Here is a 22183-nt window from a genome sequence, read left to right as displayed (position 1 = left end):
CCAATCGGCACCCTTAGTCAACCGTGGCCATACAAGGTATGACACCTCCTCCACTAGGAAGACGGAGTGGAGAAACGACCCTTGGAACCCGCCATCGCCACGGTGCCGACGCCGTGAGACCCCTGCCCAAGTGCCCGTCGACGAACCCGTCTTCCCCAGCCCTCCTGAGGAGGCTGATACCGATCGCCGCCGCCACCGCCGCGCCAACCCCTATCCCGAAGAACCATACCGCACTCCGCCGTCGCCACCATCCCCATCTCCTTCGCGCCCAAGACATTCGTTCTCCGCGCCCCATCCGCACAAGTTGCCGTCGCCCGGATATCCCCAAACCAACCTCCGCCTTCCGCCCCTCCACGCCACTCTGGCGTCACTGCGGTGGCCGACCAGGGAGGAGGAACGAAGGCCTCCTGTACCGCCACCCGCGTGGTTCACAGAGTCGTTGTGGCCTTCACGACCTCGAGACGACGGAGCGAGGTCGGTGTCAGATTAAGCGCTTAGTGGCTGCCTTGTAAGATTGCTGCCTTATAGACAACCATAGATCATAATCAATTAATTGAGCCAAGTCATGCGTTAGAATCTGTGCGAAGAAAGTCAGAGAGGAGTGACAATAAGCACAGGGGTAAGCAGACTACAAGACACTATGAACCCAGTACAGTTGGGCAACTTCTCACTGCTCGTACACCACCGGCAGGTTAAGTGTAAATCGACAACACGCCGGCACTGTCCTTGTTCTTGCCATTGTTCTTCCCTTTGTTCTTTCCCTTCTTCTTTCCCTCGCTCTTGCCAATGCCCTTGCCCAGGTCTTGGGCAACGATCTTGCTCTTGCTCTTGTTCTTCTTCTTGTTCTTGCGCCTGCCACTACCCAGACGTCAGCAATTATGACCCTCATCGCCACTCACCCAAAGTGCATGGAGCCAAGATTCGGACCAGGATCGGGGATCGTCACAAACGGGTTCACGTCGGGATCCGACGCAGTCGCCATGCCGGCCGCGTGGGCCTTCATGTAGCTCATCATGTCGGCACTGGCCAGCGGTAACCGGAACGGAGGCCGCTTGGGACGGTGGTGGATCCAGTCTCCGCCCTCGAGTGACGCTTCGAAGTCGTCGCGCACGGCGTTGATCTCCCCGAAGAAGGACGTGTTCTCGAAGTTGATGAGCTCGATGAACTGGTCGCAGATATCCCAGAGCTTGAGTTTGAGGTCCTCCGGTGAGACCGATGTGTTGTGCGCGCCGATCAAGGTGTCAAAGCAGGCATTCAGCGTGGCGACGTAGTGCTCGCGGATGAGTGGGGCGAGTCGCGCGTCGTGGCGCTGGTGCGCGACGTTGAGGTAGTGCAGGTAGTCTTGGACGATTTCTCTCTCAAAGTCGGTCGGGAGGACCTGCAGCACCGAGTACGCCCTGTTCTGTCGGCGCTCGACTACATCGGCGACGTGGTCGGTCGTCGCGATCGTGCCGAGCTCGGCAATGAGGGGCTTGGCGATTTTCGCGAGCGGCGTGTTGTCGAGCACCACGTACAGCTTGTCGAGGCGGTCGAGGATGGGCGCCGCCGCGCGCTCGGTGTTCGCCACCGCGACTCTGCCGACGTCGGCCTGGAGGTCAGCACGGGAGAGGGGAGGTGAGGAAGACGTACTGGCTCCTCGTATGCGGTGGCCTGCACTAGGTTGGATACGCCGGTCGGCATTATGTGTATGTTCTGCTTGTTGTGTGTGGGGTGTACAGGTTACCCGTGTGGAGTGGTTATGAGTACGGAGCGCGTGGCGGGAGCTGGGTGTTGACGCCGCGCCAGGCCGGAGCGGCTGCACGTGTCAGTGATGATAATGAGACCGAGAGGGAGCTCACGACGTGCTGGTTGATGATTGAACAAGGACGAGGGTGAAGAATGAGCAAGTGAGCAGGTGGAGGGACAGTGTTTGGATGAGAGACCGACGAGCGCGAGATGACTGGGCAGCAAACGCGACCCTGGATGCAACTTTCGCGCGCCGCCGCCTACACAGTCTGCCGGAGGTGTCTGCACCGCACCGCTAGCAGCTCTAACACTCGTCATTCGCTGCACCACGCAAGGCCACATGCAATGGTTATCAGTGGTTGAGTCACCAGAACCGCGCGGTGGACTTTCTCCAGTTCAATTCCATTCAACGCTGCACTAACCCACGACACACCTGCTGAAAAGAGATCCTTGCTTTGACCGCACCGGCAAACCCACACTGATCGAATTCCACACCGATACGACACCCTCTGCTTTACGCGTCCTGCTTGCCATGGGTGACACGGCCGTGCGAGACCTCGGCGAGATGCGTCTCCGCCTCTGTAACTGTCGACGACCAGCGCCAGGCAGGTACCTTCCTCTCGTACAGTTCGTCGATCTCAGCTGCGGAGCGACTAGGCTGGTCAGTGGTGCTGGCGACAGTAGCCTGGGGACAGCCACTCACCCCTTCGTCTCGGGAAGGTAGAACCACATGAGAACACAGATGGGAACCGAGAAGGCGCCGAAAACAAACCCGGCGCGGAGGCTGAGTTTGAGCAGCATAGGTGGGGTCGCGTAGCTGCTAGGTCAGCGACCGTACAACCTGAGCACCCACCAGGTGGCAATGCCAAGGATGGAGTTAACAAGGTATGTGAACGGTCCAGTCTTGACGCGGAGAAGAGCAGTGGGAAGCTCGGCCGAGTAGAGGTAGTACGACATGCCGATAACTTGGAATGTGAACGTCCAGAGGCAGCAGATCGCGAGCTGGGGTAAGCGACCGAAAGGGAGGGCCGACGTACCAAAGCCGTGCCAGCCTTTGCGTTGCCCGTCGTGGCTCCGGTGTAGTAGAGAGCGCCGACCACGAAGAGGATGACGCAGCAGAGCGTCTGTCCACAGTTGACGATCATCCGGCGACCGAGCTTGTCTGTAGAGAGTGACCAGAGAGTAACAGCGAGAAGATTACAGCATCTGCGCGTCAGCGTGGCCACAGGGCAATTTCACGCACGAGAGGATGAGGGTGCCAAGGAATGGGTCCTTAAGTCCAGCGAGGGAAAAGAAATCTGGGGTCAGCTCAATGCTATTGACGAGGTACGCACACGTTGAGTAGGTGCTGATGATGGCAAGACCGGCGAGTTGCTGGCAAGCGGAGAGCATCGCAACGGACAAGGTGCGTTTCTGGAATGTCAGATACCACAGCACATCCCATGCCACTGAGACCCACAAGGTTGAGACCCTTGAACACGTCACGGTACCTCGGGGCACCCTTGTTGACCTCCCTTTCGTGCGAAATGGTCCGCTCGATGATGCCGTACTCTTCCTCGTAGTCGAATCCATCGATACCACCATAGAGCTGCTTCATCGCCTTCAGAGCTCCCTCCTTGTTTCCCCGGCGGGCATGGTACCAAGGCGACTCGGGGAGGATAGCCCAGCAGATGATGATGAGTCCGATAGGGGCCCAAAGGATGCGCATGGCGAGGAGATAGTTGTCGGGGTGCCTCTGGTTGAGCTGCTGCATCATCACCGCGACGATGATACCGCCAATGTTGGACCTGGCGTCAACACGTATCGAAGGGGATCTGCTTACCATACGGCCTGGAAGGTGATCATGCCTCCTCGGATGCGGTTCGGGACGATCTCCATTACATAGACCTGACAGCAGATTCTTCGAATAAGCTCAGGTCGTGTGCGTGCACTCACTGGAGCACCCCGATGCCGGCACCATTGCAGAGTTTCGCAAGCGCCCAAATTTGAGGTGACTTGGCGGTGTTGAGAAATGTGCACCCCACCATGAGCCAGACCCAGCCGATGTAGAAGGCGATCTTGCGGCCAAAGCGGTCCGCCACCCAACCGATGTGGGTGAAAACGAGGATCTGACCAACATTCAGTAAGGCAGACCAGGTGGACACTGGTGTGAGCAACCATTCCAAGCCCAGTACCTACGCCAAGTGGGGTCGAGCGCGCGGACTCCGGCCTCATCGCCGCGGGAGCCGAATTGCTTGATGAAACCCTCGTTGGCCACGATACTGCCACCTGCTCCGAGCTTGGATGTCAGCGTGGCTGCATGCCAAGAACATACCTCGAAGCCTTCGCACATGTACCCGGTGTACAGCATGAGCACGAAGAAGACGGAGCGCCTGAATAACCAGAGAGTGCGGGGGATGCTGAGGTTGTCATAGCGGGACTTGAGGAGGTCATTTGACTGGTCGTGGTCCTGGTTCGGGTCGTCCACCTTCTCGATGTGAGTGTCGACTGGCTGCTTCTCGTGTTCGGTCATCGTGTTCGAGGTCGTCTTGGTGGCCAAGAGCCATCTGCAACACTGCGCTTTTAACAGCATGTCGATGATGGTCAAGGGTCAACAATCTTCTCCCTCGCCTTGGCACAAAGCCCTCCCTCGGTGCCCCATGGTGGAACAGGGAATACCCCGGGGCCTGCGGCAAAGGTCAGGTGCTACATAGTGTCGGTGCAATGATGCGCCGGCCTAGAGGGGGGGTGGATTCAGGGGGGAGGGTGGGGTGTCATGCCAGAACCGCCACTCATTTTTCCGGGACATTATCCGAAGCCCACTTGTCCGGCAGCATAAGAGACCGAAGGTGAGCATCTCACCCTCATACGCGATGCGACAGAGGTGCCTTTAAGCAACCTATGTTTGATGAATGCGACTTGAGGTGGAACAAGTGTAACGACGAAACAACCAAACGATAACCAAAGCCATGCCAAGGTGGGCAAAATTTGGTTCCGTCGCTCCGTCCCGGCCAGATCCGCGGCACAAAGTCGTACCCGACAACCGAGCCGACTTTGCTTTGCTCCACTACCCCACCTCCCCTATCAAAGCCCCCCTCCCCACCTCGACGCGCTCCCCCACTCACCCTTAGAGCCCGACTGAGCGTGCCGCAGCTTGAGGAAGCCATCGCAAAGCTCCTAGCCATGGAATCTGACATTCCGACCTGGAATTGTATCGGACCGAGGCTAAGCACGGCACTGCACTCGACCTCGTGACGACCACGCTCGGTACAGAATCATGCCGCCAGCTGCCCGGCCCGACTCCCCTGAGGATGCAACGTAGGTTGCTTATTATGGGGGCTTTGGGAGCTGATGTTCTCCACGAACGCGCATCACCATGACCGTCGACATCTCCATCACCAAGGTATCTGTTGAGCACTACGAGCCCGGCTCGGCTGTGGATATCGCATCCCCTCGCATCTCTTGGCGCTTCGGCGGCAGCGCAGTCAACTGGTCGCAGGCAGGATACGACATTCGCATCACCCGTCCCGGCGGTGCCAAGACGTTCAGCGTCGAGTCGTCGAATTCGATTCTTGTCCCTTGGCCGGACGCACCGCTCGTCAGCAGGGAGCAGACTCTGGTCGAGGTCCGCGCACGCGGAACAGACCGCTCGGTGACGGCTTGGACACAGCTCAAGGTCGAGGCCGCTCTCTTGGAGGCCGCGAACTGGACGGCAAAGGCCATCTCCTCGACCCCTCAGGAAGTCGACGCACCCAAGCGTCCTTTCCTCGTTCGCAAGCACTTCACGGTCGACTCGAGCGGTCCAAGCCGCCTGTACATAACCGCCCTTGGCCTCTATGACGCCGAGATCAACGGAAAGCCGGTATCAAATCAAGTCCTCGCCCCGGGGTGGCAGTCGTACTCCTATCGCCAGGCGTATCAGACGCTGGACGTGACCGACCTCCTCCAGAAGGGCAACAATGTCATCACTGCATGGGTTGCCGAAGGATGGTATGCCGGGCGGCTTGGCTTCCTTAAGGGCGCACGCAACATCTGGGGCTCTGCACCGTCACTCATCGCCCAGCTGGAGGTGGATGGAAAAGCCGTCGTCCAGACCGACGAGTCGTGGGAGTGGGCGACTGGCTCCATCCTTCTGTCTGAGATCTACGACGGGGAGTCAATCGAAACGACCGAGCCTACTTCAGCTTGGAAGCCAGTCACCGTCATTGATCGACCCGACGTCGCTCTGGTCGCTCCCCAGGCGCCACCTGTCCGCCGCACGCACGAGCTGAAAACTGTGGAGATCATCATCACTCCATCAGGCAAGACCATCCTAGACTTTGGCCAAAACCTCGTCGGCTGGCTCCGGTGGAACAAGCAGATTGATGGCACTGGCACTGTCACTATCGCCCACGCTGAGGTCCTCGAGCACGGCGAGCTCGGTACGAGGCCGTTGCGATACGCCAAGGCTACTGACCATGTCAAGCTCGGCGGCAGGACCCAGGGCTATGAGCCCAAGTTCACATTCCACGGCTTCCGGTGAGCACACTCGCGCGCGCACGACGCTGACACCTCAGCTACGCCCAGATCGATGGGCTTCCTCGAGATGTACAGCTTGACGACTTCACCGCAATCGTTGTCCACTCTGACATGGAGCGTACCGGCGACTTTGAGTGCTCGCACAAGGGAATCACCCAACTCCACTCGAATGTCGTCTGGGGCTTGCGAGGAGTGAGTGGAGTGCTGGAACTCAACTGACTGCCTTAGAACTTCGTCTCCGTTCCCACCGACTGCCCTCAGCGTGATGAACGCCTCGGATGGACTGCCGACCTCATGGCTTTTGCCCCGACCGCATCTTACCTATACAACACCAGCGGCCTCCTGATCGAGTGGTTGGGCGATGTGGCCTTCGAACAGCTCGACTTTGGTGAGGGCCGTCCTCCAGTCTTCGTCCCCAGCGTCCCAACCCCCGTCACTGGCTTTCGCAAGCGTCCAATGCCAGCTGCCATTTGGAGCGACGTCACCACCATTACCCCCGTTGACCTCTACAGCCTCAACGGCGACTTGGATCTTCTCAGCAAGCAGTACAAGAGCATGGTCGATTGGGTTGCTGCCATCCCACGCGTCGGGTCTGGCCTGTGGGAGCGGGTGTTCCAGTTCGGCGACTGGCTCGACCCACGCGCCCCGCCCGATGCTCCGGCTGACGGTATGACGGACCCCACATTGATCGCCGACATCTACCTGGTGAACACCATCCGCCTCGTAGCCAAGGTTGCTACCCTCCTCGGCAAGTCAGATGACGCCGCGCGGTATGAGTCGGAGGCGGCGAAGTTGCTGGATGCCTTCCATGACGAGTATGTCTCCCCGAACGGCCGAATCACCTCGGACTCGCAGTGCGTCTACGTCTGTTCCCTCTGGTTCGATCTGTACAAGACAGAAAAGCAGCGTGACCGCTGGGTCGATCAGCTGGTTTACCTGGTTCGCAAAGAGCGCTTCCGCGTCGGGACAGGATTCGCATCCACACCCTTCATCCTGCTCGTCTTGGCCAAGTACCGGCCTCAAGTTGCCTACCGCATGCTCCAGGAGGAGGAGTGCCCTTCGTGGTTATACCAGGTCAAGTGAGTACTTCACCGCGATCTCGGCTAATGGCAGCATGGGTGCCACCACGATGTGGGAGAGGTGGGACAGTATGCTTCCCAACGGCGACATTAACCCGGGCGAGATGACCTCGTTCAACCACTACGCGTTCGGATCGGTCGCGGCGTTCATGCACCGGGTCATCGGCGGCCTCGAGGAGCTCGAGCCGGGATGGAAGACGATTTCGGTCAACCCGCGTCCCGGCGGAGACATCACTCATGCGTCGACCTCGTTCTTGTCGCCATCTGGCCTCGTGTCATGCAAGTGGAAGCTCAACGCCGACCGCAACAAGCTTTCAGCCACAGTCGTCGTGCCACCCAACACCACCGCCGAGATCAAGGTGGGCAGCACAACCAAGACCGTCGGTAGTGGTCGGTGGGAAGTCGAGGGTGACTGGGTTGAAGACAAGATGCCCGAGGCTATTGCGTTCAACTTCTAATTTAGTAATGTAGTCGTGTGTAGGACGTGTGGTATGACAAGAATGGGACATGGCCCAATGCAGGTCTTAACCGATCAGCCCAAGCCGAATTGCCCACCTAGCCGCATCGACAAATGCCCATCAGTGAAAGGTCCTATCGTACTCCTGCCCACTGTGTCAAACACGAGGATATGCATAAGATGCTACGGCCGAGCTGCCCACTTTCGCCCACATCATGCCCACACGCACCTTAGGCGTCAACGGGAGCCTCACCCTCAGCCTTGTAGGCCTTGGGGCCAACCTTGGGGCCACGGCGTCCGTTCGGAGTCTTGGGCTGCAGAACCTTGTTCCCGTCGCCGAGCGGGGTAATGCGACCGAGCAGGCCGCCAACCTTGGGCTGCGCGGCCATGTGGTCACCGCCGTCGCGAAGGGGGGCAATGCGACCCAGCAGTTCTCCACCGTTGGGCTGCGAGCCCAGGTTGTCGTTGTCAAGCGGCGCAATGCGACCCAGCAGATCTCCAACCATGTCGTCCAGGTCCATGTTCTCCTCGCCACGAGCGGCAATGCGATCCAGCAGGCCGCCCTCGTACTTCTTGGCCCTGGCGCGCTCGTAAGGCTCGACGCGGTGCTCACCCTTGGAGCTCGTCGCCTTGGTGCGCTGCGTCTGCCCGACACGGTGTCCAACATCCCTCTCGCGACCGTCACGACCCGTGAACTTGCTAATGCGGTTATTGAGGCGGCAGACAAAGTGCTGAGCAGACTCCTCGAGGTCACACTCATACTTGACGTCCAGCGCATCTAGCTGGGCGAGGATCGGGTCGAGACCGTCCTCCCTCCACACGTGGTGGAGGAGAATACTGTGCAGGTGGCTCACGTAGCCGGGGAGGGTGGCGATGAGCGAGTAAAAGTGCTGGACGACCTGGCGGCGCATGACGCTGTCAAACGTCTGCACGCGGGACGCCGGAATAGTTCCCTTGGCCTTCTCGGCCTCCGCGCGACGCTTGACGATGGCCTCAAACCTGTCCGAGTGGACCACGAGTAGCGTGCCAAAGGCGGTTATGAACTCCTTCGCAGTGGAGCCAGCCAGGTCCAAAGGGTCAGACGGCTCGTAGCCCCACGCCATGGAATGCAGCTGCCTCTCCACCTCCCTCTCGATCAGCTCGCGGTTGGTCAGAGGGCGTCGGGCCGGGAGGGGGCTGCGGGGCGGAAGGGGGCTTCGGTTCGGGGGGGGGGGGAGGGTTACACTCATGAGGCTGGTGGTTGTTAGCTGCTGTAAGAAGGGATAGACGTACCACACCATTTATGTACCCGGCCTGCGGCTGCCAGATGCATTCGTTGCAGACGTCGTTCGGCCCGATTGGAGGGAGGTCGGGGGATATGCTACGGCGGTCGTAGTCCATGATACCTGGTGAGGTAGTTAGTCGGTGATGAGTAAAGAAAAGAGAGGGGATGGATGATGAAGGAGGGATACTTGTAGGCCGTCGGCGGTGAGTGAGAGCGCGTCTCGCTCAGGGTGGGTTGATGGACGCGACACTCACGGCCACGTTGCACGGGCTCGCACCCGGGCCGGGTCGAGTCAACACGTCGCCTTCACGTTCTCGTCACGTCTGTGATGGCGCCAAAACACCGTAGGTTGGTGCGACGACGTGCGTTGGGGTGGTGGTGGAGAGCATGGTAGCGTGGGCGGAGCGGCAAGGCAGGGGGTGATGGAGGGGACAAGGTCGCGTAGCCTCGCCACCAGGCCCATTGGCAGCCGACGTCCGGCGCTGATTGGGTACGGCCCTTGAGTCTCCTAGTACACCTGCACACTCACTGTCTATGTGCAGCAGGCCGGCCACGGGTGAGTTGGAATGAGAAGAGCGAGCGGAGTGTCACAAAAATGTGTTGCATCAATTTGGGTGGCAAAGCCGAACCAAACAACAAGTGGACCACCTCCACCGGCCGGCCAAACTGGGGCCCCGGCGTATCCTCCCACCCATCCCTCAACGACACAACCACCGTCTTGGCGCTGCTGTGGTCAGTATGCTGTCGGTACGAGGTAGGCGAGGCTCACTGAGGTGTGTCTTTGCGGCGCTTGCCACCCCGAGGCGGGGTGTGGCCATTGCACACAACCGCCACCCGACCACTGCTCCCGGAGCTGTGCCTCCGAAGCCTCCCCAGGCGCTGCCACGGGCAACGCGAGCAATGCGCTGCACATGCCGTGTGGCCCTCCTGGTTCTCTTGGGAAGCCTGGGAGTAGGCGAAGAGCGACCGTGTTGCCTTAGGGAAAGGACCCGTCGAAGAGCCACGAGTTGTCCCCCGAGTCGTCGAGGTTGCGCACGACCAGCAGCCTCGGGTCGATGGTCGGGTTGCCGATGGTACTCACCAAGGAGCCCGCACCCGTAGAGGGGACCGCACCCGTGGTGAGGGTATCTCCTGGGGTCCTAGGAGCGTGCTGGTTGACGGGTTGGGTAGACGTGCTTGCCGGCTGTGTCTCAGAGGGGATGGGGACTGGTGGGCGAGGGATGGCACCGAGGCCACGGAGCAGGGCGACGGCGGTCCAGAGAGGCGGGGGACGGAATGGCAGGGCGTAGCGGTCGAACGCGCTGGACAAGCTGCGGATGCCTTCCATGGCCTCGCTGATATCCGCCTCGATCTTGTCCTTGAGTGCCGCGACTTGCTCCTCCGCCCGCGCGATGCCGCAGGGAAGGAAGCGCGTGTACACCCCCTGGCGCTCGCGTTCCTCCTCCGTGTTCCACATCTCCAGATAGGTGACCTCGAACTCCAGGACATTACACACCGTCTCCAGGAACCTGAAGTACGCGCGAAACAGGTCTCCCACGACCTTTCGAAGTCGATGGGAGAGGACGGCGGCGTACAGCGCCTCGTTGTATCTGCGCGCCTCGGTCGACGCCAGTGCCGCGTGGAACTCGGGTTGACCTGGTGTGAGAGAGGTGCGCGTCGCCTTGATGCTGGTCACCCAGGTGAGGAAGCGGCGCGTGTTCTGGTCGAGGATGGGGCTGCCTTGGACGTGCGGGAGGACAGTGGAGATCATCAGCTTGGCGCGCGGGAACGGCTCCAGGCGGGCATTGATGCTAGCGACGCGCGCGGCGAGCTGGGGGTACGGGGTGAACTGCATCTGTGGGGTGTCAGATTGGTCCCTGCGTTCGAATCGAAACCTACTTTGTCTGAGAGGTTGAGGATTGTCAAGGGGGTTGTTGGGTACTGTACAGACTGAACGTTGCCCACTGTACGTTGGAAGTGTAGAAAAGGGTGTTGGTGTGAATGGGCGAAAGAGCAGGTGATGAAGTATGCGTGTCGCTCGCCCTCACGAATCCTGCGGGCAAGGCCTGCTTCCGCTCCTCGAGGCCTTCATCACCGACACCTGTCCACAAACACACACTTCGCGGGGCCTCGTCCACGACCGCCCGAAGATGGCGAGGATGGCCGCAACGCAGACCATACGGGGCGCCGGCGCAGACACTGACAGCCCGCCGCCACACCTCCCACAACACCAGACCACCGTTGCGCCGGCTCAACCGCCGTCTCGAGCAACCCAGTCGCAGATACCATGTTCATATGACTACAGATGCACTAGAAAATACGATGATGGATTTGGGAATATGCAACAGAACAAGAGGTCGATGGCTTGGAGTGATCACTCGGGCAGAGGCACACAGGCCCACCAGACGTCCTCCATCGGCGTGAGCACCTGGTCCGTCCTGCGCTGGGCGGCAGCGAAGTGACGAATGATGGGGGCGAAAGGAGCGAGGACGGGACCACACTGAGCACAGCGGGCGTGGGGGTCGATTGCCTGGGTGCCGGTCGCCTCTCCGGGGTCGCTCTCGTTGCTCTCGTCGATGGAGTCGCCGACCACGGTGACCCAGTCATTGTCGTCGTCGTTGACGTCCGTTGCGAGGGGCTGGCCATCCTCTCCGACAGTGACCATGACCAAGTCCCAGCCGCCCATGAGGCCTGCTACGTCCCCTGGGGATGAGTGAGTGCCGGAGCTTGCCTGGGTGTCTGGCCCGCCAATGGGGGCAGTATCGACGTTGTCCTGGGAGACAATTGACTCTTGGTCGTCCGTCGCCGGCGGGTTAAAGTACGCTGCGACTCCACCGACTCGGGTAAAGGCGACATCGAACATCCTGTCGCCTACCGCGATACACTCGTAAAAGCTCCTGACGTACAGCTGGTACGAGGCGTCGAATGCCGCATCTAGGACGCGAAGGGTGCCGGCAAAGTCGCACTTGGTGTGCGGACCAGCGGCGAGGCGGGCGTCAATGGCGGAGCGGAGCGACTTGGTGCGGAGGTAGATGAGGCCCTTGAGTGCCCCCATGGTGCCCTCGGACATGTGCTCGCTCATGTCGACGCAGATATCCATGCGCTCGTCTTCCTCCTCGGTGAGGAAGAGCGTTTCGTCGGCCGCGCCGGCCACGTCGTCGGCGGCAATGGCTATGGCATTAGCGCGGGGATAAACCTGCTCGTCCCATGTCGCGAAGAGGTTTCGACCGGTGTAGTTGAGGAATACGGCGCGTTCGAGGATCGCGTCGATGTCGTCTCCGAGGACGGCCGCCTCCTCGCGGTTGAGGATGAACTTCCAGTCGTCTAGGTGGTCGATGAGCTGGGTGTTAGTTCGGTTCCGGCAGCGCGGGACCCACGTCGCGGAGGTTGCTGAAGGGGTTGACGGGAAGGCCTCCCGCAAGAACGCCGGTCGACATTGTTGAGTGGTGGAGTGAGGGGATGTTTGGGATGGGAAAGATGACCAGTGGGCAGCAGTTTAATAGTTGTGGCGAGTCGTCCCGGTGATGGAGTGGCTCGACATGCACCCCCCACTTTAACACGATGCCACTCTGTCCCGTCCAATCAGCGACCAATGTTTGTCAGCTCCACGCAACGCCACATCACTCCCACTAGCTCCAGTCGCACATCCTCGCACCCAGTACCAAACACGCACGAGCGGACAATGGAGTAGATGCACAAGACCGAGTGACTGATGCGTGCCCCTCGTCGGTGATCCAGGGACCCCGGTTGGAGCGAATGATGGTGGACAAACAGCCCCGCACGTGCTCGAGGTAGTATGCAGCCACAGACGATAGATCTTAACAAACATGCATACGCAGTCAACTTGATTTGTAAAAGGATAGAGCAGTAGACAAGGCTGGTCCTATCCAAGAGTGCAGGCACTTTAGCGACTAGGGCTTGGTGGCGCCACGGAGGAGGTCTGCGGTCAAGCGTCAGCGCCTATCAGCCGTCCATTTCGCCACACTCATTCTTGTACGCCATTCCACCGTCGTTGGCGATGGTGACAAGCTCATCCCAGCCCTCCAGCCCCCATGCGCCCTCCTGAATCTGGGCGTCTAGCTTGACAAGCTCTGCGTCGCAGGCATCGACACTCTCGGGAAAGAGACGCTGCACCTCCTCGGTGCGCTTGCGGACCTGCCCATGGAAGGCGGCCTCGACCTTGGGCGACGAGTCATCGAGATACTCCTCGACGTCGAGTCTGATTGCCTTAGTGAAGTTACAGAAGATGAGGTAGAACTTGTCGGCGATCTCGGTCTGTGTGTGGCCGACGAGGCGGGCCGTGTCCTCGAGAAACTCCTTGCCCTTCCTGGAGGCATGGCCCTCGAACTTGGTCTTGTAGAGGTTGCGCAAGAGATTACCACGCTCCGCCACGCGTGAGTTGTAGTAGGAGAATTTGTCATTGAGTAGGGAGTCGATGTCTTGAATACGCGCGACAACCTTGCCCTTAATGTGGTCCTGCCGGACGGTGGAGACGCCGTGCTTGAGGAGGTGCGTGGTGAGGTGGTTGAGGAGGGCCTCGACCGCCTTCTCCTTGTAGATGCGAAGCTGGGTGTCAGCATAGTTGAACTGAGAGTGACTTACCCCCTCTAGGGCGGCAGCCGAGACGGCAAACTCGCTGCCGATGACCTCGTGAGCGTAAGACATTGTTGATATGAGTGGAGTGTGGAGGAGAGGAGAGTTCAGTTGGGTGTTGGTCGATGAGTGAATCAGAGTGTTGAGAGGATGAGTGTGCCGAAAGAAGATACATGACTTCCAATACATACATAGACGAGAGAGGGGGCGGGGCGGCCAGGCCAGTTCGACCGCTGTCCATCACCACACCTCGTAAACAATGCCGCATCTCGTAAACAAGCCTCATTTTGCATCACCGCATAAACAAAAGCCCTTCTTGGCACAATTCCACACTGCTGCCACAATGATTGCGCACCGCCCGGAGTGACCACGTGGCCGTGGGCTGTTAAGTACTCTGTGATGGATGCCAAGGTGTGCACGGGCGTGGCGGCATGTGTGGCGGGGACGTGAATGGTGCAGAAGGGCTCGGGGATGTTCGGTGTATGTGCCATCCCAATGCGATCTTGCACTTTGCACCTCCTCTGGCAGCCTTGAAGACGGTAGGAGCCACTCGGATGCCAAGCTGCAACAGCATTCTCCTCCGTGGACTTTTCCAGTTTTTCTTCCCGCCTCCCCGCCTCACCATGAAACTCCGCAACTCTGACAGGCAACGCGCTTGAACCGTATGACCTATCTCTAGTCTATGCATGCCATCAATCTATGCATGCCATCAATAAATCGACTACATGTGCATTTAACTGCTGCCACTGTCTGTGGATGGCTGGAAACCACCCCGGGCATGCTGTGAAGCTCGCCAAAAGGGTGCAGTAATCTCGGGCTTCTCATGGACAGTTGAAGTACGATGACGCATGTGGCACTCCTTGAGGTCGACCATTAGGGCTACTCCAGCTTCGTTCTTCCCCGCCATGAACCCCATGTTAAGGAGGTAGATCTTGTCGTGCAGCTCGCGCATAAGCGCCGGCAACTGTACCTGGAAGATACGCAAGTCCTCCGCTGAACGGGAGAGATGATACGGCGCAAACTTGAGGCCAAGGGTGACGTTGTGGCGATGTCGGATGGCGGCGATGCCAGCTCGGTGCATAGACTCGGCCGTTCTGAGCGTCTTGACGTATTTGACGAATGGTAAGTCGTCTCGCGAGGTGCTGTTGAGCAGTGAGGGGACCGCTTCGCAAATGGCCGTGGTATCGTAGAGCAGGTCGCATCGGGCCCACGCTTTCGAGACCAGATCACGGTGGCGGTAGAATCGTTTCAAACGGCGAGACGTCCACGGGACCTCGTGCTTCTGTTGCATGAGGCGAGCCATTACTGTGGTCCAAGCATTTGTCTCGTCATTCTGTCACACGGTGTGTCAGTGACCAGGCGTCTGTAGGCTGTTCTTCTTTCACCTTGCTGTCGTCCCCGATCTCGATACCAAGAATCTGGAAGGAGAAGTCCAAGTTCGCAGTAGGAGACCTGTTACTACTAGGCATCGTGGCTGGGTGGAAACTTGTGTGGTAGAGGTGAGGAAGTTGGTTGCAAAGTAGAGAGGTGAACAAGATATACTGTACAACATGTGCTCATGTGGTTCATCGCCACAGATCGCGTCCCAGCATGATGTCCTCTGCTGACATCTGTCTAATGACTATCACAGGTTTAACGAAGGGCAGACAAAAGCCCAGAAGGCAAGTGGTGGCAATGTCACTCCGTACAAGATACAATAGGATCGACCATCGGCAGTCACCAGTCATCGGTTGACGGGTAGGGTTGTCTGTTCTAGTTGTTCTAGTTGATCGATCGTATGGCTCGATGGTTCCGCGCCACGGGTTTCAGTTTTCTGAAAGAACAAAGGTGCATGATTGGCAATGTATGTAGTGATTGATGGAGACGACCTGCCAGCAGCATCGTATTCAGTTTGTTGCTTGCTAGACAGGCCTAGGCATCCACTGTGTCGCCTGCCGAGCGGCACCCTTCAAGGACCTCATCGTAGACTACCAGCACTTCATCCAGGGCAGCTTCGTACGGGAGTCAGGCCTGGGTTGCTTAATGCTCCGAGTTCGCCTTGACGACCTCATCGTAGTCCGCCAACTCCTTTTCCAGATCGGCAACGAATGCAGCTTGGCCCTCAGCCACTTCGATACAGAAGGCATCAAGCGCCTCCATGGACAGAGGAGCATTCAGGATGTTCTGGAAGAGGGAGTGGAGAGTCTGAAGGCGCTGGACGGCGATAAAGTTGGCGCGACCACGTGCGTGCGTCCTAGCATCGGTGATCGCGGCGCTGCGGGTCCCGCCACAGTAACACTCGCCGTATCTGTCAGAATAGTAGTCGACGATCCCGCCATTGTGAGTGCGAGACTTCGGCCCGAGGCGTTTGAAGTTGTTGTGGCTGTTAATGATGTATTGGACTTGATTGCTGGTGAAGGCAACGATGTCCGGGTATTGGGTGGTTGGGTCGTAGGGCTTCTTGTCGTGGATGTCTTTGATGAACTTGCGGACATCATCCTTCCTGGCTCTATAGTTGTCCTTTGGAATCAGTTGTGGTCACTCGAATTCCACTCACGAGGGTGTTCATCGTCATTTTTGAGTCGCGGGCGGTGTGTGAGAAGAGGAGCGGGGAATGGGGAGGTTGTTTTCGAACAGAACGTCAGATGCTTAGCCTCTACTTATAGCCCAAACTGTCGCCAACAACAAACAATGCACGGCGCTGCGCCATCATGGAAACAAGGTCCGGCGGTGATGTACATGTAGAATGCACTGTATCAGTTACAATGGGCTATCACACGGGAGCAGTGCAGGACAATGATGAGTGGGAAACAATATGTAGAAGGTCTGAAAATGGGTGGTCCGTGACAATGATGGGCGCGTACGACGGGTGATGAGATTTCTTTATTGTTGGCGAGCCATCAATCATTTGCAGGTTTGTGACAGCACCGTGTTTGGATGACACCGACCACGATTGTGAATGAGAGTCGATATGGTCACGGACTAATACAATGATTGATGTTGAGTCAAGTATGCGGCCCTGCCCACACGGCGGTCACGGTCAGTTGCACGCCGCAGGGTCCAGCACGTGGCACCACCAACACAACTTGCTCCCAACAACGTCTGCCTTTCGCCTGCGGCGCCTTGTCAGACCAAATTTCGCCCGCTTGAAAACGAGTGACGTTGGCAATGAATGCATTTGGAACTACATATGGACTGCAGAGGCTCAACGGGCTCTGCTCCGTGCTCTTTTTATCATGTACTTTGAGACAGCACGGCGCCACAGCGCTGCTTAAGCTTAGGCAGGCGGCGAGTTAGGAGCACCTGCCGAGGTCAGTCCCTGTCGACCGACTGTCCATTGTAGTCGACTCACTATCCTGAGACTGGCCATCAGCCGCGGCCTTCTTGGAGTTGTTGTCGTCTGAGGCGAGTTAGTGAACCACCACAGGTTTTTGGACTCCACTACTTACCGTTCAGCTCGTCCTTGGCTTGCATGCTCGGCCAGTCGGGAGAGCCAGCATGGGACGCGTCGTTCACGAAGCCGCCATTGGTGTAAGACGAGTTGCCGCCTATGCATGTCAGTTATGTACACGCACTCGTGTATAGTTGACTAACCTGGCACATAGTCGTTGATGCGGTTAGTCACCGCCAGAAGATCGTTAATGTTCTGGGCGAGCGCCCCCTCGCGCATGACCTCGAGAAAGTTGGTCACGCCTGAGGTGGGTCAGAATCAACTGGGGACTCGCTGGAAGCACGTACCACCCTCGCTGCCCACCGAAGCATAGCAGAGCGCAATGTGGTTAAACTTGATGCGCACGATGTCCTTGGCTCGAGCGACCTTGCAGGCACAGTACTCCTGAAGGGCACCGAGGGTGGTCTCGAGACCGGCACGGGAGGCACCCAGAGCATTCTTGTCCTTGCTCGAGTCATACTGACCGAGGATCTTGGTGATTTCGCTGCAGCTGGCAGCAGCGCGAGCGATGACGTCGTCGTGGAGTGAGGCCGCGGGCTGGGTGACAGCCTCCTTGAGCTCTTTGACGAGGTCGGAGTCGTCATCGAAGCACTGGAAGCGAGCGGTAACTTCCTGCTCTACCTCCTCACTGGCGTCATTGGCCGCGGTGTGAATACCGGCGAGCGTCTCGAGGGTCCCGATAGCCACCTCCTTGCGGTTCTCGGCCTCGCAGTCGTCGAACTTGGTGGTGGACGACTCGGGGTCAACAAAGGCGATCAGAGCCTTGAGGGTGCTGTCGCGAGCAGCCTGGAGGCCGGCAAGCCTTGCCCACGACCCGACGCCCTCGTCCTCCGCTAGGTACTTGAGGACTGTGGCCTTGATGACGGGAAGGCTGAGCGTCGAGCGAGCCGCGGCGAACTCCGCCTCGGTCTTGATAGTACCGTTGAGGATGTCGGTAACAGACATTGTGTGGGACTTTACGGGCGGGTGTGGTTATGTTTGGTGTGGGGTGGCGTAAAGACTCGAGGAAGTGGGGGCAGGCGGTAAAGAGCGCGTTTGAGTTGAATGGAGAGGGCGAAAGAGGATCGGGTTGGGTGAGAAACACAGCAGCACGAGAATCCCACCTGCCCCAGTAGCGAAGCGATAACCCCGGGAGGCAGGTTGAAGTCCCGGGAGTGGCGGGGCTCGCCACTTACTGCGCGCCTGGGGACTTTACACGTCATTTTTCTGGGGGGTGAGTCGCTATCGCCGAGCCCGCGCTCGCCACCACCTCGCCCCTCGTCACCACTTCCGCCGTTTTCGGATGTAAAGTCAACAGCCTTCTTGTCCTGACCGGTTGGCATCTCGTTCTGCGCTGATTCGACCTTAAACATCAGCTGAACAATGTTGGTCGTGTCCGAGAACCATCAGTATTGATAGTTACACATTGGTAGCAGGCACTGCGGTCGTCGGAGGCACCCCTGGTCTCGGTAACGAGGTGGAAGACAGGGTCCACCTGCTGCTCGACGATAGCAACCCGGGCGTGACTGTGCTCCTGGAGGGCGTCGAGGATCTTATTGAGGCCAGTCACGTAGCTCTGGCAGGTGTAGTCCTTGTTCCTGGACGGCCTCGCGGGGCAACTTGTTAACTACTGGCACCAAGGATAGTTGTCTCTCTATCGAATGCATCGTTTTGTACTGTCTCCTTGGTCGACATGCCTAGTGTCCCTAAGCCTTTAAATAGGTTCACCTTGCGCTCTGTCCCACTCGCCGTCATTCACCTAAGACAACTGATCATCCAGGGCGACACCGAGCTCTTTCGCCATGGGGCCAAGACGAGCCATCTCCGCAGTAAACATCATCTTGTTATGATTCTGGATAACGTTGGTCGAGACTGGAGCTTGTCAGTATTGGGGAATGGTCTTGGGGTGATACATACCGACGTCCTTGAAGACGGTCTCCATCTTCAACCTGAACATGGTGACCTCGGCGACGCGGTAGTCGCGAATGGTGGTGAATGTCTTGCTAAGTCCCGCAACATAGATACCGACGGCGTTGGTGTCGTTGTTGGCACAGTACTGCCCGAGAAGCTCCGTGATCTCACGGCAACCAGCAGTCGCATGACTGATGACGCCGACGCAGAGGTTGTAGATTAGGACGTTGGCACCGTTCGCCAGGTTGAGAAGCGAAGTCTCGGAAACAGTCGCCGTAAAGATGTCCTGGACCTCGTCGTGTGCCTCAGGGACCATCTTGCACACCTTGGAGGCGCAGCAGATGGCCGTCAAGGCTGCGTTCTTGCGACCCTCGGCCTCCTCCTCGGTGACCTCGGTGCCGACCGCACCGTTGCCGAGGATGGCGAGGACGGTCTTGAGAGTCTTCTCCCGAGCAGCGAACATCTCAAGGAGGTGGGCAGGCGGGACGTGGCTCGCCATGTCGGCCAGGTACTCGGTCACTCCGACCTTGACCTGGGCGACGGTAAGCCCAGTGCACAGAGTGAGGAGCTCGTTGTCGTCCGTGAATTCGCCTTTGAGTATGCGGCGGATTGGGCATGTGGAGGTGTGGCTGGGAGTGGGCATGTTGGAGTTGGCGTTGTGTAGAGAGGTTTGGCGGCTGAGAGTGGTAGAAGAGTGCTCGGAAGGAGTTGAGTGGAAAGAGGTTGTGAAAGAGGATGGGGCTGAGGGTGTGCAATAAACCCACAAAACGACGCGAGTGCCAGAAGACCCACCCCCCGGAGCCACACGATATAACCCCGGAGGGGAGTTCAACCACCGGGAGTGATGGTCCTCGCCACTTTCTGCGCTCCCAGGGACATTAACACATCATTTTGTTTGGCGTCTGCCGCTATCGCCGACCCCGCGCTCGCCATCACCTGGCCTCTCGCCACCACTCCCATCACTTTCGGCTATCACGTCGACAGTCTCTCTATCACTGGGCACTTGTGGCACGCCTATTGATAAAATCAGTTTTGCAGCCTCGCCTTGTCCACCCTGGCACACCAGTGCCGGCTGACGTATTCTGTCCGCCACCACGCATGCCGTCCTCGCTTCGCTGCCTCCGCCGGGAAGTGACTGTTGTCTGCCTACTCGGCTTCTGGCTGATAGCCTACACTCTGCCATAGAGCCGGCCGGCTATCTGTCCCGACTGAGCAGCTGCCACATTGGCGAACGCCATATGGCTTGCTGTTGTGTCTGTTCGCGCTCACTGAGGAGCCTACCACACATGTACGGAAGGCAATACATACAGTATGATAAAACTGCATTGACGTCTATATACCAAATAGGTCCCATAGTTCTCCCCCCTTTTGTCCCACCCCTTCCCACCGCCTCAGTGATCAAAGACAATGTCTGGGGCGTTAGCAAGTATGACTTGTCCCTCTCCACTTACTTCCCGCAAACGCCGCAACATCGGGCATGACCGGCTCACCGGGCCCAATACTGTTGATGAGGCTGTGGTGGAGTTGGTCCAGAGCTGCTGAGAGGGTGTGCGCCGCGTCGTGGAGGCCTGCACCGAACGACGCCTCGACAGCTGAGAGCTGTCCCATGAGCCCCGCGAAGGTGTCGTGGGGGCAGCGGAAGGGATAGACAAGGGGAATCTCTTCCAGTCCGCTGCAGAAGACCTGGAGAAGGCGCGTCACTTGTTGTTTATGGTTGGCTTGGGCGCGCTGCAGGTCCTCGGCGTGGGTTTGGATGTAGTGTGCCGTTGTCGGGTGCAGGCGGGGAGCGGCCGCCACACGCGCGGCCTCACACCACTCGGAGGCAGAGCGTACCGCCTCCCGGGACCTCGTGTTCGCGGTGGCGCGAGCCACAACAATGGCGCGGGAGACGTCGTGCACAATCCCCGCGTGGTCCTGGACACAACAGGTAGTGCCAGGCCGGTGCCATCCTAGCACGGCGCCGAGCTCCTCCCAATCGAGCGGGGAGGGTGGGCCGTGTTCAGAGGGCTCAGGAGCGTGCCGCTGGGGAATTAGCGTGCTGTGTGTGTGTGTGTGCTTGAACGTACCCCTGAAACAGTGGGATCGAGGGGAGAGGGGTTGGAGGCGATGTTGGCCGTGCCCCTCGACGAGCGCAGCACGTCGCGCGACGCTTGGGAGTCGTCGCCGGCGTCCGGCGGTGTGTCGCGCAAGTCCCCCCGGACACTCCTCTGCGGGCTGAGGGTGGAGTACTTAGGCGGGTAACTGAGCGGTCCTGGTCCGTTGTGGAGGTCCTGAAAGTCTAGAAGGTGGAGGCCGTCGTCGGGCATGTTGTGCTGGTCGCGGTGATGGTGGAGGTTGGTGGCCATGATGGTAATGTGAGGTGCGCGAGGACGAGGGATGGTAGGAGTTGAGACCTCTGGCAATGGCCGACAGGCTTTATACACGACCAGGAGTGACGACGAGCGTGTCCGGCCCTTTTCCGGGCTGTGAGTGTCTCGAGACGGCGGCGTGCCCCGTGTGGGATGAAGGCAAGGTCCGGCCACCACCAGAATTGATCCCGCTCGATGCTGGCGTTGGATGGCAATCGTCACACACAACGTCACACAGCTGCAAGATGCACAACGTGTATGTCCTTCAATTAGTAAGCAACTTATAAACGTACTTGCATTTTCTCCAGGCGTCGAGGTGCTGCCTGTGGTTGATGGGAGGAACATGAATCTGATCGCCCTAACCATGTGGCGGTTTTGTCCAGCCGCGGTGCCAACGGCACAACTCGACTCTCCTACAAGTCCTGGACAGTCTTCGAATAACTAGACGTAACTAAAACACTCTTGGAATCAGTTTTGTTTGGGTGAAGGGCAGAGCTGCGCGGTGTGGGCATGTCAGCGCCCATTCAGCCGAGTACTCGGCGCTTGTCCCGCCCAGCTGGGCGTGTCGTCGTCGGCGCACTCGGCATCGCCGTTCAGCTTCTGAGGCCGGCTCCAGCCTCAACGTGAAATCGCTAACGGTACGAGACCACTCGAGCAGATGCAGCAGCACGTGCAGCTGGGGCGGTCCTGAAGGACTGGTCCGAGGCCTCGTCCACCGTCGGCCTGACTTGCTCTCGGCGTCCGCCGCCGTCCCCGCCGTGCGCACGGCGGACAACGTGGAGTGTCGGAAAGCGCAATGATGTGGGGTTGACATTTTTTGTATTTTTCTGGACGTTGACTCTTGTCGTCGGCAAAGCGACGAAGGTGACTGGGTGGAGGAAGACGAGGAAAACGAATCAGTTGGCTGGGGTCAAATCTCAC

At 58.8% G+C, this 22183-nt stretch overlaps 12 protein-coding genes across 13 annotated transcripts; 1 reads left to right on the top strand and 11 right to left on the bottom strand.

The window, feature by feature from the left end:
• Positions 1-692: 692 nt before the first annotated feature.
• Positions 693-1680, bottom strand: LOC62_07G009456 (uncharacterized protein; the record flags this gene model as incomplete). The annotated part of the gene is made up of 3 exons (XM_062776010.1): positions 693-858; positions 900-1588; positions 1630-1680. The coding sequence occupies 3 exons, from the start codon at positions 1678-1680 to the stop codon at positions 693-695; spliced, it is 906 nt and encodes a 301-aa protein (XP_062631994.1).
• A 374-nt stretch (positions 1681-2054) lies between these two features.
• On the bottom strand, positions 2055-4629 carry fmqE_3 (MFS transporter fmqE). 2 transcript variants are annotated; one of them, XM_062776008.1, is made up of 12 exons: positions 4567-4629; positions 4040-4391; positions 3904-4003; positions 3661-3868; positions 3548-3625; positions 3185-3512; positions 3060-3138; positions 2969-3023; positions 2763-2931; positions 2579-2727; positions 2429-2542; positions 2055-2378 (listed from the first exon to the last, which is right to left on the bottom strand). In XM_062776008.1, exons 2-12 carry the CDS (start codon positions 4295-4297, stop codon positions 2240-2242), a joined length of 1677 nt encoding a protein of 558 aa, XP_062631993.1. In that variant the 5' UTR covers positions 4298-4391; positions 4567-4629; the 3' UTR covers positions 2055-2239. The 2 variants fall into 2 exon arrangements, with proteins under 2 accessions (XP_062631993.1, XP_062631992.1); XM_062776009.1 differs by having other exon boundaries at positions 2969-3138.
• Positions 4630-4782: 153 nt separating this feature from the next.
• Positions 4783-7808, top strand: LOC62_07G009454 (uncharacterized protein). Its single transcript, XM_062776007.1, has 5 exons — positions 4783-5022; positions 5190-6222; positions 6261-6414; positions 6451-7301; positions 7336-7808. Exons 1-5 carry the CDS (start codon positions 5016-5018, stop codon positions 7757-7759), a joined length of 2469 nt encoding a protein of 822 aa, XP_062631991.1. The 5' UTR covers positions 4783-5015; the 3' UTR covers positions 7760-7808.
• Positions 7809-7988: 180 nt separating this feature from the next.
• Positions 7989-8987, bottom strand: LOC62_07G009453 (uncharacterized protein; the record flags this gene model as incomplete). The annotated part of the gene is made up of 1 exon (XM_062776006.1): positions 7989-8987. The coding sequence occupies one exon, from the start codon at positions 8985-8987 to the stop codon at positions 7989-7991; it is 999 nt and encodes a 332-aa protein (XP_062631990.1).
• A 1011-nt stretch (positions 8988-9998) lies between these two features.
• LOC62_07G009452 (uncharacterized protein) lies at positions 9999-10856 on the bottom strand (the record flags this gene model as incomplete). Its single annotated transcript, XM_062776005.1, has 1 exon — positions 9999-10856. One exon carries the CDS (start codon positions 10854-10856, stop codon positions 9999-10001), a length of 858 nt encoding a protein of 285 aa, XP_062631989.1.
• Positions 10857-11375: 519 nt separating this feature from the next.
• On the bottom strand, positions 11376-12438 carry LOC62_07G009451 (uncharacterized protein; the record flags this gene model as incomplete). The annotated part of the gene is made up of 2 exons (XM_062776004.1): positions 11376-12341; positions 12379-12438. The coding sequence occupies 2 exons, from the start codon at positions 12436-12438 to the stop codon at positions 11376-11378; spliced, it is 1026 nt and encodes a 341-aa protein (XP_062631988.1).
• A 474-nt stretch (positions 12439-12912) lies between these two features.
• Positions 12913-13666, bottom strand: LOC62_07G009450 (uncharacterized protein; the record flags this gene model as incomplete). The annotated part of the gene is made up of 3 exons (XM_062776003.1): positions 12913-12941; positions 12985-13567; positions 13604-13666. The coding sequence occupies 3 exons, from the start codon at positions 13664-13666 to the stop codon at positions 12913-12915; spliced, it is 675 nt and encodes a 224-aa protein (XP_062631987.1).
• Positions 13667-14327: 661 nt separating this feature from the next.
• Positions 14328-14897, bottom strand: LOC62_07G009449 (uncharacterized protein; the record flags this gene model as incomplete). The annotated part of the gene is made up of 1 exon (XM_062776002.1): positions 14328-14897. One exon carries the CDS (start codon positions 14895-14897, stop codon positions 14328-14330), a length of 570 nt encoding a protein of 189 aa, XP_062631986.1.
• Positions 14898-15613: 716 nt separating this feature from the next.
• On the bottom strand, positions 15614-16148 carry LOC62_07G009448 (uncharacterized protein; the record flags this gene model as incomplete). The annotated part of the gene is made up of 2 exons (XM_062776001.1): positions 15614-16093; positions 16131-16148. 2 exons carry the CDS (start codon positions 16146-16148, stop codon positions 15614-15616), a joined length of 498 nt encoding a protein of 165 aa, XP_062631985.1.
• A 702-nt stretch (positions 16149-16850) lies between these two features.
• On the bottom strand, positions 16851-17969 carry LOC62_07G009447 (uncharacterized protein; the record flags this gene model as incomplete). The annotated part of the gene is made up of 5 exons (XM_062776000.1): positions 16851-16876; positions 16926-16973; positions 17023-17121; positions 17168-17266; positions 17312-17969. The coding sequence occupies 5 exons, from the start codon at positions 17967-17969 to the stop codon at positions 16851-16853; spliced, it is 930 nt and encodes a 309-aa protein (XP_062631984.1).
• Positions 17970-18762: 793 nt separating this feature from the next.
• On the bottom strand, positions 18763-19557 carry LOC62_07G009446 (uncharacterized protein; the record flags this gene model as incomplete). Its single annotated transcript, XM_062775999.1, has 2 exons — positions 18763-18875; positions 18921-19557. 2 exons carry the CDS (start codon positions 19555-19557, stop codon positions 18763-18765), a joined length of 750 nt encoding a protein of 249 aa, XP_062631983.1.
• Positions 19558-20305: 748 nt separating this feature from the next.
• LOC62_07G009445 (uncharacterized protein) lies at positions 20306-21259 on the bottom strand (the record flags this gene model as incomplete). The annotated part of the gene is made up of 3 exons (XM_062775998.1): positions 20306-20325; positions 20366-20936; positions 20981-21259. The coding sequence occupies 3 exons, from the start codon at positions 21257-21259 to the stop codon at positions 20306-20308; spliced, it is 870 nt and encodes a 289-aa protein (XP_062631982.1).
• Between the last annotated feature and the right edge of the window lie 924 nt (positions 21260-22183).

This window comes from Vanrija pseudolonga, chromosome 7 (assembly GCF_020906515.1).
Source record: "Vanrija pseudolonga chromosome 7, complete sequence".
NCBI classification, from domain to species: Eukaryota; Fungi; Basidiomycota; class Tremellomycetes; order Trichosporonales; family Trichosporonaceae; genus Vanrija; species Vanrija pseudolonga.
The sequence above is the reverse complement of the archived record's forward strand: the minus strand, read 5'-3'. Positions and strand labels throughout refer to the sequence as shown.